This window comes from Uloborus diversus, chromosome 1, assembly GCF_026930045.1.
Source record: "Uloborus diversus isolate 005 chromosome 1, Udiv.v.3.1, whole genome shotgun sequence".
In the NCBI taxonomy this organism is placed as follows: Eukaryota; Metazoa; Arthropoda; class Arachnida; order Araneae; family Uloboridae; genus Uloborus; species Uloborus diversus.
In genome coordinates this window covers 151434998-151449362 of record NC_072731.1, presented here as the reverse complement: position 1 = coordinate 151449362, position 14365 = coordinate 151434998, and the positions used below count along the sequence as shown (strand labels likewise).

The following is a 14365-nucleotide window of genomic DNA, read 5'->3' as shown; positions in this document are numbered from 1 at the left end:
GGTGGATACAGCGGCTCCAGGAATATAACATGGAGATCAAGCACCGAAAAGGGTTGTCTCACGGTAATGCAGACGCTTTATCAAAGAGACCCTGTCCTGAGAACTGCAATTATTGTTCCCGAATCGAGAAACAGTATGGAACGACTAGCCCTACTGCCTATCAGGTGACAGTGACTTCAACATCATCAGAACCTGATCCATGGAGTGACGACCAAGTTCGAAAAGATCAACTTGAAGACCCCGACATAAAACCAATTTTGGAGTTCATGGAAAGTGACAGTCGGCGCCCTAGCTGGCAGGATGTTTCCATCTTCAGCCCTGCAACAAAAAGATACTGGCCTTTATGGAATTCACTCCATTTACGGAACGGCGTACTGTACCGAAAATGGGAATCTGATGACGGCAAAACATCTAGGTGGCAGTTACTACTTCCCCGATCAAGGATTTCAGATGTTCTGAAAGAAATACATAGTAGTGCGACTGGAGGACAGTTTGGTGTCTTGAAAACCCTCAATAAAGTTCGGGAGCGCTTCTTCTGGAGCAAGGAGAAGGATTACGTAGAGAAGTGGTGCCATTCTTGTGACGCCTGTGCTGCTCGTAAAGGACCGAAGAAAAGAAGCAGAGGGAAGCTAGATCTGTAAAACGTTGGAGCTCCTTTCGAACGAATTGGGATCGACATCCTGGGTCCTCTACCAAGAACTGTTGATGGGAACAAATACATTCTTGTTTCCATCGACTATTTCACCGAATGGCCCGAAGCGTATCCCATTCCAGATCAAGAAGCTACCACCGTAGCAGAGACTCTAGTCCAGCATTGGATCTCAAGATATGGAACACCTTTGCAGATCCATTCCGATCAAGGGAGGAACTTCATCTCTGCTGTGTTTAAGGGCCATGTCAAATTTTTGAAATTGAGAAAACTAGGACAACACCACTACACCCACAATCGGACGGCATGATGGAGAGATTTAACCGCATAATCCTGAATAATCTCTCGCTTATGGTCTCCAGAAATCAACAGGATTGGGACAAGAAGCTACCTTTGTTCCTTCTGGCCTACCGCAGTGCTGTCCACGAGACTACCGGATATGCCCCATCTCAGATGCTCTTCGGACGAGAGCTTCGACTACCTTGTGATCTCGTCTTCGGTCGTCCTCCGCATGCGCCTGCATCGCCTGAGGAGTACATCCAGGATCTCCAGGCCCGGTTGGAAGACGTTCAAAACTTCGCACGAGAGCGAATCAACATCGCGGCGGAGAAGATGAAGACCCGGTACGACACAAGGTCTACTGGACATGAATTCAACGAAGGCGACAAGGTTTGGTTATGGAATCCCATCCGACGGAAAGGTCTTTCTCCCAAATTGCAGTCACATTGGGATGGTCCCTACAAAGTCCTTAACCGACTGAATGACGTCGTAGTGAGGATCCAAAAATCACCTAATGCAAAACCTAGGGTTGTACATTATGATCGGTTAGCCCCACACTATGGCCATAGTTCATGAGTATTACGTAAACAACCATGGTTGATAACATAAAAGTTGTAGATAATTTTTTTGCTTTTAATGTTTAGTAATATTTCTTGTTATTATTGTGTTGCCTTTGCATTATTGGTTATTATTTAATGTGTGTATTTGTGAACTTGTGATAGAAGTTTGGCACCCTTTCTGGGGATTGTACTGCCCGGGACGTGCAGTCCTTAGGAAGGGGGCAATGTTATGAATTCTCTAAATAGTAATTATTGTAGTAACGTAACCTGTAAATAATTTCTTGTAATGAATATACAACCCCTTTACATTCGGCTGAAGTATACGACCCCCTATTTCCTTTTTTTCATTGATAAAATTTGATAACGGTCTACGCATTTCGATAAGCAGTAAGAATGTTGTGGAAACTTTTTGATGTTTATAAAGGCGTCCCGCGTGATAAAAAAATTGAGTTTCGATTGAGAATTCGAACTGAGAGCGTATTTACTCTGTTTATTGCTAGGCATTTTGCTGTGTTGTTTTCGTATTTGGAAGTAAATACGTGTGTAACCGTTGAGTTTACGGTGTTGAGTGATATTTGTTTAATTGCTGATGATTAATTTAGCAGTTGTTAACGATTTCTTCTGCACATAGTGTAAATATGCATTTTGCTGTGTTGTTTTCGTATTTGGAAGTAAATACGTGTGTAACCGTTGAGTTTACGGTGTTGAGTGATATTTGTTTAATTGCTGATGATTAATTTAGCAGTTGTTAACGATTTCTTCTGTACATAGTGTAAATAAAGCTCCTGTGTTTTTATCAAGAACTGTGTCGTCCTTTCAAGAAAGTTGGAAGTCGCGCCGGATCCGTTACAATATGTTACACTCGATTAAAATTTTAAATGTTTATGAAACGCTTTTATTTTTCCATTATTCTAATCTAATGTTACCTAATATTTCTGGTTGTTCCGGCAAATGATTGATAAATTCCTTCCCTGTTCATTTTCAATACGGATCATGCAGTAAAAGTTGTCAACAACATATATTAATTACTGAGCAATCCAAGTGTGAATATAAGAAAGTGCACGAACGTACAAATTAAAGTCATGAACACTTCTAAACTATATTCGAAAGTTGAAATGTGATCAAATGCCTTCGTATATATAAATCAAAATAAATAAAACAGAATTGTATTCAAAAACGCACACAACACGGGGGGGGGGGGGGGTTCTCTATAGGAAGCAATAAAGGTGCCATTTTTCTCACTCAAGGTACCATCTTTCACCTACAGTGCACGTTGGGTGAAGGGAGCCAGTTTTTCAGCCTAGCTAAGGGTGCAATTTCGGCTCCGTATTGGGTGCCGCTGGTGAACAAGCGTTTCACTCATGAAAGGTGCCAAACGCAACCTGTAGTTTTAACAGTGTACACCTTATTATTATTTTTTTTTTCAAACTTATGAATAATTACAGGGAGAGTGGATTCAACTTCCTGGTTTAGAATGGAGTCATTACTAGATGTATACAATATGACCCTTGAAACGGAAATGTAATAGTCCCATAGCTAAACTTCAAAAACGCAGTTGTAGACAGTCCACCGTTGTATTAGAGAGAGGGAACGAGTTTGGGCGCTCTCCTCCGATAAGTAAAGTTTTCAAAATTGTAGTTCTAAAACCGCAGTTTTAGAGTATATCTGTAGTAATGTTAGGGGGAAAAAAAGGATTTGGGGGCTCACCCTTGGAAAATTTTCACGGATAAAGTCTTAAAAACGCTATTTTAGGCTATCTATGGTTAGAGGATACGTAGTTTTCTGAAATTGATCCTCTAAAATTGCAATTTAGCCGACCTTTGTGATGTTAAGAAAAAGAGTTTTCGGAAGTTCTCACGGAATTTTCTCGAAATTGAAGCTTTGAAAACCAAATTCAAGACGATCTTTAATAATGTTGACGAGAGTGGGGGAAGGGAGAGGGGCGTTTCACTTAAATTTTCGAACTTGTAACTTTAAAAGCGCAGTTTTTATATTCGGTGCCATTCTCCTAGCAGTTTTTCGAAATTAATACTCCAAAAACGCAATTCTAGGATTGTCTTTGATTGTGTTAAGCAGAGAGGGAAGAATCAGGGGCTCTCTCCTATAACTTTATCAAAATTACGGTTCTAGAAACGCTGTTTTAGATGACTCTTGATGATAAAGAGGGTGTTATTCGGGCGTTACAGTGGGGGCGCTCTCCTGGAAGTTTTCCAAAATTGAAGTCGCATAGCCAAAAAAGGTGGATCACACACACAGATACCCTGCGACCAGGGTTGCCAGACGTCCCGGATTTCAAGGGACAGTCCCGTATTTTGAAAAATTGTCCCGCGTCCCGGGGAACTTCCATACGGGACGGCTAAAGTCCCGTATTCTAGCTGATAACATTATTTTACAGAAACGAGACATTATTTTAAGGGTGAAAAAATAAGTAAAACAAAAAATGTGAAATAATGAGCAATAAGAAAATTATGTGGCAGTAAACCCAAAAGTTATCTCCTTTTGGTTAGGTTTGTATGTTTTTGTTTTGGCGGCTGACCACGAGGAACCGAATGGTTGCTTCTTCTCTGCTCACTGACTAATGTTGGAAACACACTATATGACCAAAAGTATTAGGACACTTTCAAAAATAAACATTTTTAGGGATTTCTCAAGAAATAAAGACTAATTGCTTTGTAACTTTTGTCACAAAAAAGGTATGTTTTAGCTGTCATTTTTCATTGAAAGTTATGTCACTCATGCATTTAGGGGACAAGCAAACAAATTGAGGAAATAAAAAAGTTTTTTTTGATCATCGTTCATCGTAAATAGTTGAGAATAAGCTATAAATTTCAGAAATTAGTTACCTTACTATATACAATCATTTTACGTACTTTCGAGAAAATATCACTGATATTCATGAAGACATAAGCATTTCTCTCAGAACTACGAATTTTATTTGAAGGTTTTTGGCTCATAACAAGCAAAGTTTTCAATCAAAGCTTACCAAACTTTCAGAAAAATTGACAGCACACAAAAGAAGTATTATTAAAATGTTGAAAATGTGATTTTAAAGCAAGTAATTTTTCTCTGTGCATGCGCGAAAGATAGCAATCTATAACTTTCATAATCCAAATCCCAACCAGATTCTCCAACTTATAATCAAATTCCAGTTCAATATCTTAACAAGAAATTCCGTCTAGACCTAAACGAGAATACTTTCCCGTATACCATACTACTTTCTAGTACCTGATCAATATTCTCAAAAATAGCTAAAATCGCAAATTGTTTCAAACATATTTTTTAAATATCTTTAGCTTCTACACTGTAAAAAAAATCCGGAAACGTTTCTGAGTATATCGTGCAGCTGTGGTTCATGAAAATTTCAAAAACGTTTCTGAGTATTTCGGAATCCTCTTTCTGTAATTTTCAGAAACGTTTCTGAGTATTTCGGAATCCTCTTTCTGTAATGTCCAGAACGTGTCTGAGTATTTCGGAATCCTCTTTCTGTAATTTTCAGAAACGTTTCTGAGTATTTCGGAATCCTCTTTCCGTAATTTCCAGAAATGTTTCTGAGTATTCTGTGCAGCTGTGGTTCATGAAAGTTTCGAAAACGTTTCCGAGTATTTCGGAATTCTCCAAACAATTTTCAAAAACGTTTCCGAGAATTTCGGAATCCTTTTTCCGTTATTTTTTCTAAAATATAATTCTTTATTATAGTATTGCATACCATATCAGTTTCAATTCTTTCATATCTAAGAGCAATAATACAAGCAATTTTAGAATCATTCGTGGATTTTTTTTTTTTTGAATTTCTAATGACAAATAGCATGGTTCATAATGCATAACATATGCATTATAAATTTTTGAAAAATTATGAAATAATCTAGTAGTTTCATTCCTAATCACAAAATGGTCGGGGAATTGGAGTGGGGGTACCTTCTGAAAAGTGGGGATTGTTTGTTAAACAATCTTAAACTTCAGTTTTTCTCTCAATATTTTCAAGACAAAACTATCAACATATTGTATTTTTAATGCAGAACTTAAAAACATATCTTGTATCAAACTTGATAGCTTTTATCTTCGGATAAAATTTGACAGGACTTACCTACCCTTCGCGTTCCTAAATTCGTTCACCTCAAGTCAATTTCTCTGACGAACAAAGTGTACCGAAAAGTACCAACAGAGAAATTGATGAATTTAAATATGACACCAAGTCCCCCTGCTGGAACCATTCGGGTTGATTCTTCTGTTCTTGCCCTTTTCCATCTCATCACAAATATAAATACTTATTCAAAATAGGTTACTGATTTTATTTTTACAGTGTGCGCAAAATGCATTATATATTTTATTTATTAAAACATGATTATTCCATTTCATATATACAAGAATACCCCCCCCCCCACCATAAGAGTGATGGTGCACCCATAAAATGCTATGAAGCGCCCACCCCCCCCTTGAAAAAGCAACATCATATACATTATAAATCAAAGTATCATATACATTATAAATCAAAGTATCATATAAATTATAAGTCAAATACTTTAATGTGGTGTAAAAATACAAAATTATTTTATTAAGTCTTTTTTTTTTTTTTTTTTTTTTTTTTTTTGCTTTTGGTAAAATTGAGGCTCGTAAAACGAAAAAAATGAAGACACTTTTAAATACATATATGTATTTATTTGTTAAATAAATTAATACACATTTAACTAATTTAAAGCGTTTCGCTAATGCAAATATTTAAAGAGATATCGTCATTTAGATAATACTGAAGCACTATGTTCCTAATTACAAGAGATAGTTTTTTTTTTTTTTTACTTCATGGGGCATTCCAAGGTATTTTTGACATTTATATAGAGTCCGTAACGTGACCTTTTTGCCATAACTTTTTAATTTACTGTTTGATTAGCATATTATTTTATTTTGATCTTTTCCTACCAACACACCAGCTCAAATTAAAATAATTTGCAAATCTAACGGTAAATTAAAAAGTTATGGCAAAAAAAGGTCACGTTACGGACTCTACATAATGTCCAAAATACCGTGGAATGCCCCTCATACAATCTAGCTACACTGTTTACAAGAGAATGAAAACATGCAACCTTAAAGGCGAACTATCAAACCTGACAATTTGCATATTATAACATTTAATTCATAATGCTTGATACATAAATGTTCAGCCAAATATTAACTGAGATTGACACATAAAAACAAAGTACACAATAACACTTATTTAAATTTTTTTATAATCTTCAATTCATAAATTTTACAGAATATAACTAGACACACTTGCACTTTAAATATGTGTTCTATATAATGTAAAATATTTTCAAATTGCAATAGTTCACAACAAAAAAATAATACTGAAGAAAATAATTTTTTTTTTTTAACGAGATTTATATGAACTAAATCTCTTTAAAGTAATAGAGTTGCAAAGCGACTTACCTATTCGTCGGTGGTGGTCTTTTGCAGGCTTTGGTCACCAAAAAGGTGATTTTTATGACAGAATAAAATTCTGCCAACAAAAATTACCCATTTGGTGTAGAAAGAAGAAAAGTATCCAAGAAAAAAGTGAATTACCTACACAAGTTATGCGAAGCAGTGAATTTAGATGGCGTCCTCTCGGCAGTTATTTGGTTTTTAATTTCAGTTTGTATTCCTTCCGCGAGCATGCGTCGAGAATTTGCACTTCGTACTTAAAAATAAGTGACATAGCTTCAAATTCAATCTCATGACGATACATATGCAAGAAAATATAAGACTTTAAAATTATCTTCAGTGAATTCATGCGAGGAACAAAACTTCTACTAATCCCCTTGATGAGTGTTACTTCGCATACATGAGTCAGCACTTGTTTTCATTGCGTGCTTTCGAAAGTTTCAGTTTAGTTTTGCTGCTGGACTATAAAATTGCCGTGAGAGCTGCGCATGCGTCGACTCTTACTTTCTTGCTAAACGGGAAACGTTTTTGATTATAGCAGAAAACTGCAGAGGGCGTACGAATCTGTGTATTACGGAAAACTTTTTTGTATATTCAGAGAGTTTTCCGAGATTTTTTACAGTGTAGGAATAAAATATTCCTCACTCATCTATTTAAAAAAAGTAAAATAAAATAAAAATTAAAATTAAAAAAAAACGAAAAAATAAGATAGCAGCACCTTTTAAACAAAGCAGCTGATACATATTTTTCCATTTAAAAAAATTCTTTAACAGCTTTCAAAACGAAAAAATAATAATTAAAATTAAAAAGCTCATTAAAATAAATACATCATATTAAAAAAAAGTTTCTTTTTTCCCTGTTGCCAAAAAATAATTTTTTCAATGAATTAATGCACTTACCAAAATAAATAAAAACAATAAAATGTCAACTTAAAGAAAATAATTTTCAAAAAAAAAAAAAAAAAAATCGTCTGCGCATGTCTTTTTGTAGAAACATAAATTCGGAACTCCAGCGCTCGAATACGCTACCTTGCGGTGATTTACAAAACTGCAAATGAAACTAAAACTTTGCCACGTTGCGTTCCACGTGTGTCTGTTGACGTAAACACAGGCGGTTTGTTCTGAGTATTTATTAACGCAATCGATGTGTCTTAGTTTGCTTTCAGCTACAGAAATTAATTCGTCCCTTAGTAGTATTCTCGAGCTTCTCAAAATAATGTTAGTTTTCATTATTTCCTTAATAATTGGTGAAAGCGAAAATTCTGGATTAACAAACTTGGATAACGTTATACAAGGTAAAAAATTTTATTGTTTTGTATGAATTTGTAAGAATATGGGTTTTTTTTTAATCTCAAATTAATTAAACTTACCATATTTTACAGCAGCATTTAGTTGGAATGGACAGTATGCAAAATATTTTCTTGAATATATTATCGTAGAACAAAATGAATAACCGAGAAAGAATTTACTTTATTCCTTTTATTCTCAGCTGAAAGGTTTCGCCAAACTTGTTTAGGGTTATAGTTTTAGTATAGTGCGAGCAAAGTAGCCTTGGCGAGATTTCGCGTTTTTAGTTAAACCATTTTTAATTTTTATCATGAGTGGAATAAAATGGTAGAAACATTACAGAATTCGATAAGTAAAAAGAAATTATGGTAGATCAAACTGAAAAGAAAACTACCACCATATATCCGTGAGAATTTTGTTGATGATTTGCATAGCATGACATAATTAAATCATAACTCAGGAATTAGAAACATTGAAACAGAAAAATTTTAAATTAACCGATTCGGGAATTTGAGAGAAATAACTCAGCTACAAATGCAAAACAGTAAGCGCTAGCCAAGCAAGAAAAAGAAGTATCATCTTCTTTAGATAATAATTTGTAATGTCATATTGAATTTTCTAGCATTAATTGTTATTCTTGTCAGGCCACAATTATTATTTAGTTTTATCAAGAATTGATAAATATCGAATTCAACATCGTGGAAATAGCTGCTTAGAACTACGAACAACGTAGTTTGCACTAATCTTTGACGTTTAGTAATGCTTCTTGAATTCTCATTTCTTTCTACGTGGGCCAGAATATCCACAAGACTTTGAAAATTAATTTAAAAAGAATAAAGCGAAAAAAATCATACTTACGAACAAAAATCACAACACTTTTAGCATTTTCTTCGTTACCATGTGCGTTTGTTTTAGTTTTCAATTCCGCCATTAGACAGAGACTTCAGTGCCCCCTATAGTTCGTTGGAGTTGCGAATTACTTCGAGTTTATTCGTCGAAAACTGAATACCTAAATTAAAACTTTAGCGTGAAAATAAAAACAAGTCAAAACCAGGGTATTCTCGGCGAAAATCTCGCTGAACAGTTGTTACGGACTCGCACTTAGCGAAGCGTAGAACACAATACGATTTTCGTCGTGCAGTCGCCATTTTCACAAAAAAAAAAAAAAAAAACTCTAATGGCGGACGAATAAAGACAGTTAGCGCTACCTGTCGGTAACTCCGTGAAGCTCGAGATTTTACCCATTCTAACAATAGCTTTATTTAATGAAACGGATTAAAATCTGGATAGTTTTTTGAAATCGGGTCACTCGTTTTGAAACACCCTGTCTTTTAGACGGCCTGTGTTATGCATGCGGTACGGCGTGATAAGCTACCACCGCGCCGGCGACATCGAATGGCGTCAATGCAGTAAGCTGGAAGGATGTTCGCAATTTTTAGTATATACCAATGGTGTGGTTACTCATTAAAGTATCACATCCGGTTTCATATATTTCACTTAATTTAAAAGAAAACACAAAATGCCGTTTAAAAGTCCTTGTTTCACTAAGCAGTTTATAATAATAGTTGGGAGCTGGGGCAAACCTAGTCTGGCAGCATCGTAATGCAGCGATTAGGATCTGCTTGTAGCCTTCATAATACTGCCAGATTAGGTTTGCCACAACTGTAAAAAGGTTGCTTGTGCATCATTTCTATTTGTTCCGTAAAACTATGCAAATATCTAAACATAATGCTCAATTTGCTATTTATCCACGAACATATATACATTACAGCTCTATTTACATAAGAATAAATAAATAAATAAATACTTTTTAGTATATATAGATACAGATACATAATAGAGATAGATGGTTAGGGTCTGTTACTGTTCAAAAGCTGCCACGACTTGGAAAAGTTTATTAACCGCTGCTACATATGGCCCAATTTATAGGTTATCTTGTTTAGTTCGTACTTTCATTAATTCTTACTACACCGTTTTGAAATTAAATATAGATCTGTCACATGCGGTACAAAATATCTGCTTTTTCGTAGAATGGCCACGAGAGCTTTTCTCTCTTTTTTCGATTTGCATAGTTTCTTTAAGTGAGCAACTAAGATTGCCTATTTTTTCACCTCCCGTATAGAGTTTGATATAAATCTCAAATCGCTCAATTCTATCGTCTTTGTGATTGGAAGATACGAGACACTTGATCCATTTCGGTGGGGTCAGTGAAATTTATTCTCTAAAATATGCTAAAAAAAGTAAATGGCATGGATGCGTCAACTGATTTTGAAAATAGATTCCCGCTATTTGAAAAAAAATCAATGAGTAACTAGTACAAAAATAATCATACAACCATTCGAGGTTAAGTAAAATAGAAATTTAGGCCGAAATTTGAGGCGAAATATTTTCACGATTACAATTTGCAACTCCAATAAACTATGGGGTCGCTGCAGTCACTGTCTAATGGCGGATGAAAAAGGTAAAACAAACAAATGCCATAACTTATTATTTGCTTTGTCGCTTAGTGAATGACAATAATTTTTCATCGTGTTTGTGGGAAGCTTTCTCTTCTATTCTTCTGAAGTTACATTACACCATAAACTGTCTGAAGCCTGTAATTTACCCCAAAGAAAACACGTGGAATGGAATGTTTTAAATTTTTCTTTAGTATAGTTAATCACCGCAAGGTAGCGTATTCGAGCTCTGGAGTTGCGAATATGTTACAGTCTATCCTTTACATAGTAAAGGATATACTGTAAGAAATTTAAAAAATAATAATAAATAAATAAATAATTTTAATTTTGACGTCTTGAATTCAAATTATGCTTTCCAGATTCACGAGTTTCGATAGAACCCTGCACGTTGGAGCGGCTCCGGTCCCTCGGAATCGACTTGATTTATATCCGTCCTTCTCGACTTGACACTTAATCCTTTTTAGGTGAAAACAGAATCCAGCACACAACAAACTTTCGCGATCATATGCCTCCGCCTGGGCGGTGGTTTCCATGTCTTCTGATCTAGAGGAGCCTGGAGCATGTCCTTCCTCCCGGGCGGTGGGGACGTGTTTGAAAGCGCGGGTGTGTGTGCGTGTGTGTGTGCAGGACATGGACGCCATCGCCCAGGAATAGTAGATTCCGATGGACAGAGCTGCTGGTAGAGACTCAAGATCAGAGGAGCAGCACCTGCAGGGGCCGGTGAACAGTGGCGCTTGCAAAAGAACCGTGTTCAAAATCATAGGAACATCAAATTTGGTCAAGAGAGAGAAATAAGCATTTCGTTGATTGCTTAGAAAAAAAAAACTGAAAGAAAATTTGAATTTTTGGCATTTTAAATTCAAAGTATGTTTTTCGCAATCACGAGCGTGTGTGTCTTTGTGTAGGCGTGCACGTGTGTGTCTTTGTGTAGGCGTGCACGTGTGTGTCTTTGTGTGCGTGTGTGTGTAGTATGCGCGCGTTTGTGTGTGTAGGCGTTCGTGTTTGTGTGTGTGTGTGCAGGCGTGTGTGTCGGTATGTAGACGTATGTATGTCCATGTAGGCGTGTGTGTATGTAGGGTTGTGTGTGTTGGCATTTATGTCATGCAGAGTAAAGTGAACCGTAGAGAGCGAAGACAGATTAGGTCCCCAAAACTGAATTAAAAATGAAAGCGTCAAGAACTTACTTGTCGTTCCAAGAGCCATTCCATTCAACATCATTTCCCCACGGGTTTCTTATTCGCACCAAATTTACTTTGTTTCCATCTTTCATAGGAACCTTCAGATGAAAAAAATTCAAACCACTCAATAAATTAGATGTTAAAGTATCAACAGACATTTGTTTAATCACAATGGTCAAACGCAAAGAAAAATATTAATGTTTTTTCAGTAATTTTTACAAGGAAGTCGTACCTGCGTTGAAATGAACATAGGAGCATGTGAGCTTCGGAGTAAGAAATTCGTTTTAATTTCTCATACTCCAAAGCTCATGTATGTTTAGTTCCTCGAAAATTCCGAAATACGTATTTGCTATTTTATAGTTATAGGGGCGCTCGTTACGTTCATTTTATCACTTAAAAGACACAAATATTATATCTTGTTAGCTTTTTAAAATTTGTAGGTGAAACCCATTTGTATATTTATAACTTTTAACTTTGCTCATTGTATATTGAACTAAGTTCAAACTTCGCGAGCTAAAGAGAGTGTATTGATTTATATTGTCTTTTTAAAGAAAATTTAGAAAGTTACATTCAGCATTTATGTTGTATAATTAAGGCAAACAATTAAAATTTTTTGATCGGTTTCGAGAAATACTTAATCAAATTCGAGGTTGAAATAATGAGGTTCAACCAAATTGCAATAACTTGAATGCGGGATTGAAAGCATAAAACATCAGTTTGGTTCATGAGAGAGAAAAAATATTGTTTGAAAAAAAAAAAAAAAAAAAAAAAACATATCCAAAACGATATTTAAGCCGATATACTCTTCTAATGAATAAACACGTTTATGAAATGCTACGAAATTCAAAATACTACTTGAAAAAGTTGAACTACATTTGAAAAAATAAATATACTTCATAAGAATTTTTTTTAAATTTTTAATTGGGCTGCACACTATAGATCCGATCATTTGCAGATATAGTGCGACACCCTGACATGGCATCCCTTATTTCAAGTGGCACCCCTGTCGGCGGAATGCCACTACCACGAGAATTTGTCTCCCAGCTTCCCCATCAGATTGAGGCACCTAGGCTCTTGTCGATGCGAAACTGCATCAGGAATTTAATTTTTCTGAGGTCATTTCAAATGGCTAAACGGAATACCCAAGGTATCATTCACATGTCGTATAATCATACGACATGTGCGCTGACGATTTTTCTGCATCGTCGGAAATCTACGGACTGGCCACAGCGGTGAATAAAGAATGAATTATTTTATTTAATGCAAGTATTTATGGCCTTAACGTTAATTCGATTTTCATCATCCATCTAATTTTTGCAAAAGGAAATCTTTTCAGAAACTCTGCCTGCAAATGAAGTTATCAAATTAAAACTAATAGCAGTAAAAAAAAAACATTATTTACTGATTTTTTTTTAGCATAGTCTGAAACAGCTGGCATTTTTATATATTATTTCTGTAGCCTGTTTTTTGTTCCTACGCGAGATCTTCCTCAATTCTTGATCGATTTCTTTGATTTGCATCTCATTTTAAAGCTTATCTTGCAGGCTCATGACTAAAAATAGACCCACAGTCTAAAAATTGTTTCTTTTCTGTCAAAAAATCATGTTTTAAAGCAGCGGACTGAGGCTTTCGGTTAAATTTATAAGTTTAACTAGCGCTGTGACTGACAGAGCTGATTAGCTCGATCGGCAGAGTTCAAACGGTAACCAGAAGCACGAGTGTTCGGGCCCGGCCCAGACGATCTGCATCAAAGAATTAAACAAGCTCCACGCGTTACATGATTACATAAAAACAATATATAATACAAGGGAGGAAAGAAATGAGATGGATACGCTCTTTGCTGTCACGAAAACTTGATGCAATATGTAGCTATATCGATTCTTAATTGCATTGTTTTTTTTAAGCTCTGGCTCCGGTCAGAAAGCTAAAACATAATGTAAGCGAAAATATAAGTATCAGATTTAAGATTTCAGACTACAATAGAATTATCTTTTTGTTCAGAAAAAATAAATAAATAAATAATTAATCGTATACTGAAATGTAGGTTCTTCTAAATGATAGTTTTTGACCCTTTGTGCAAATAAAAAAAAAATCTACCACAAATTGAAGTTACGCTTTTCATTTTGTGCAACTTTGCATATTTATTACAATACGAAGCAAAAAATTAAAATTACTAACAACTTGATGGGTAAATTATTATATTTTAAAAAAAAACTAATAGATAGTCACGTTTTTACTACATTCGAAAAGCTACGCTAAAAAATGAACTTAGTTCAACTGATTTTGTATTTTAACAGTTTGTTAAATGATGAACACGTGCTGACATCTAAGCCATAACGGTTCAAGCAGATTGCGATAACAAATTGTATAAATTTTAAAAAATAAAAACACTTTTCTTCAATATCTTATCTTATATATTATTTCTATGGATTATTTTTCTGTCAGTATGCAAGATCTTTCATATTTCTTGAAGAAATCCCCCCCCCCTCATTTTAAGGCGTATCGGGGGAGGGGGGGGGGCTAATGATCAAAAATAGACTTA

At 35.3% G+C, this 14365-nt stretch overlaps 1 protein-coding gene across 1 annotated transcript in view; it reads right to left on the bottom strand.

The window, feature by feature from the left end:
- Window positions 1-14365, bottom strand: part of LOC129222126 (calpain-A-like) — a 116192-nt gene that overhangs the window by 17071 nt on the left and 84756 nt on the right. The window contains exon 8 of the mRNA XM_054856579.1: window positions 11830-11921. Coding sequence (XP_054712554.1) covers window positions 11830-11921 — 92 coding nt within the window. The remainder of the gene's footprint in view (window positions 1-11829; window positions 11922-14365) is intronic.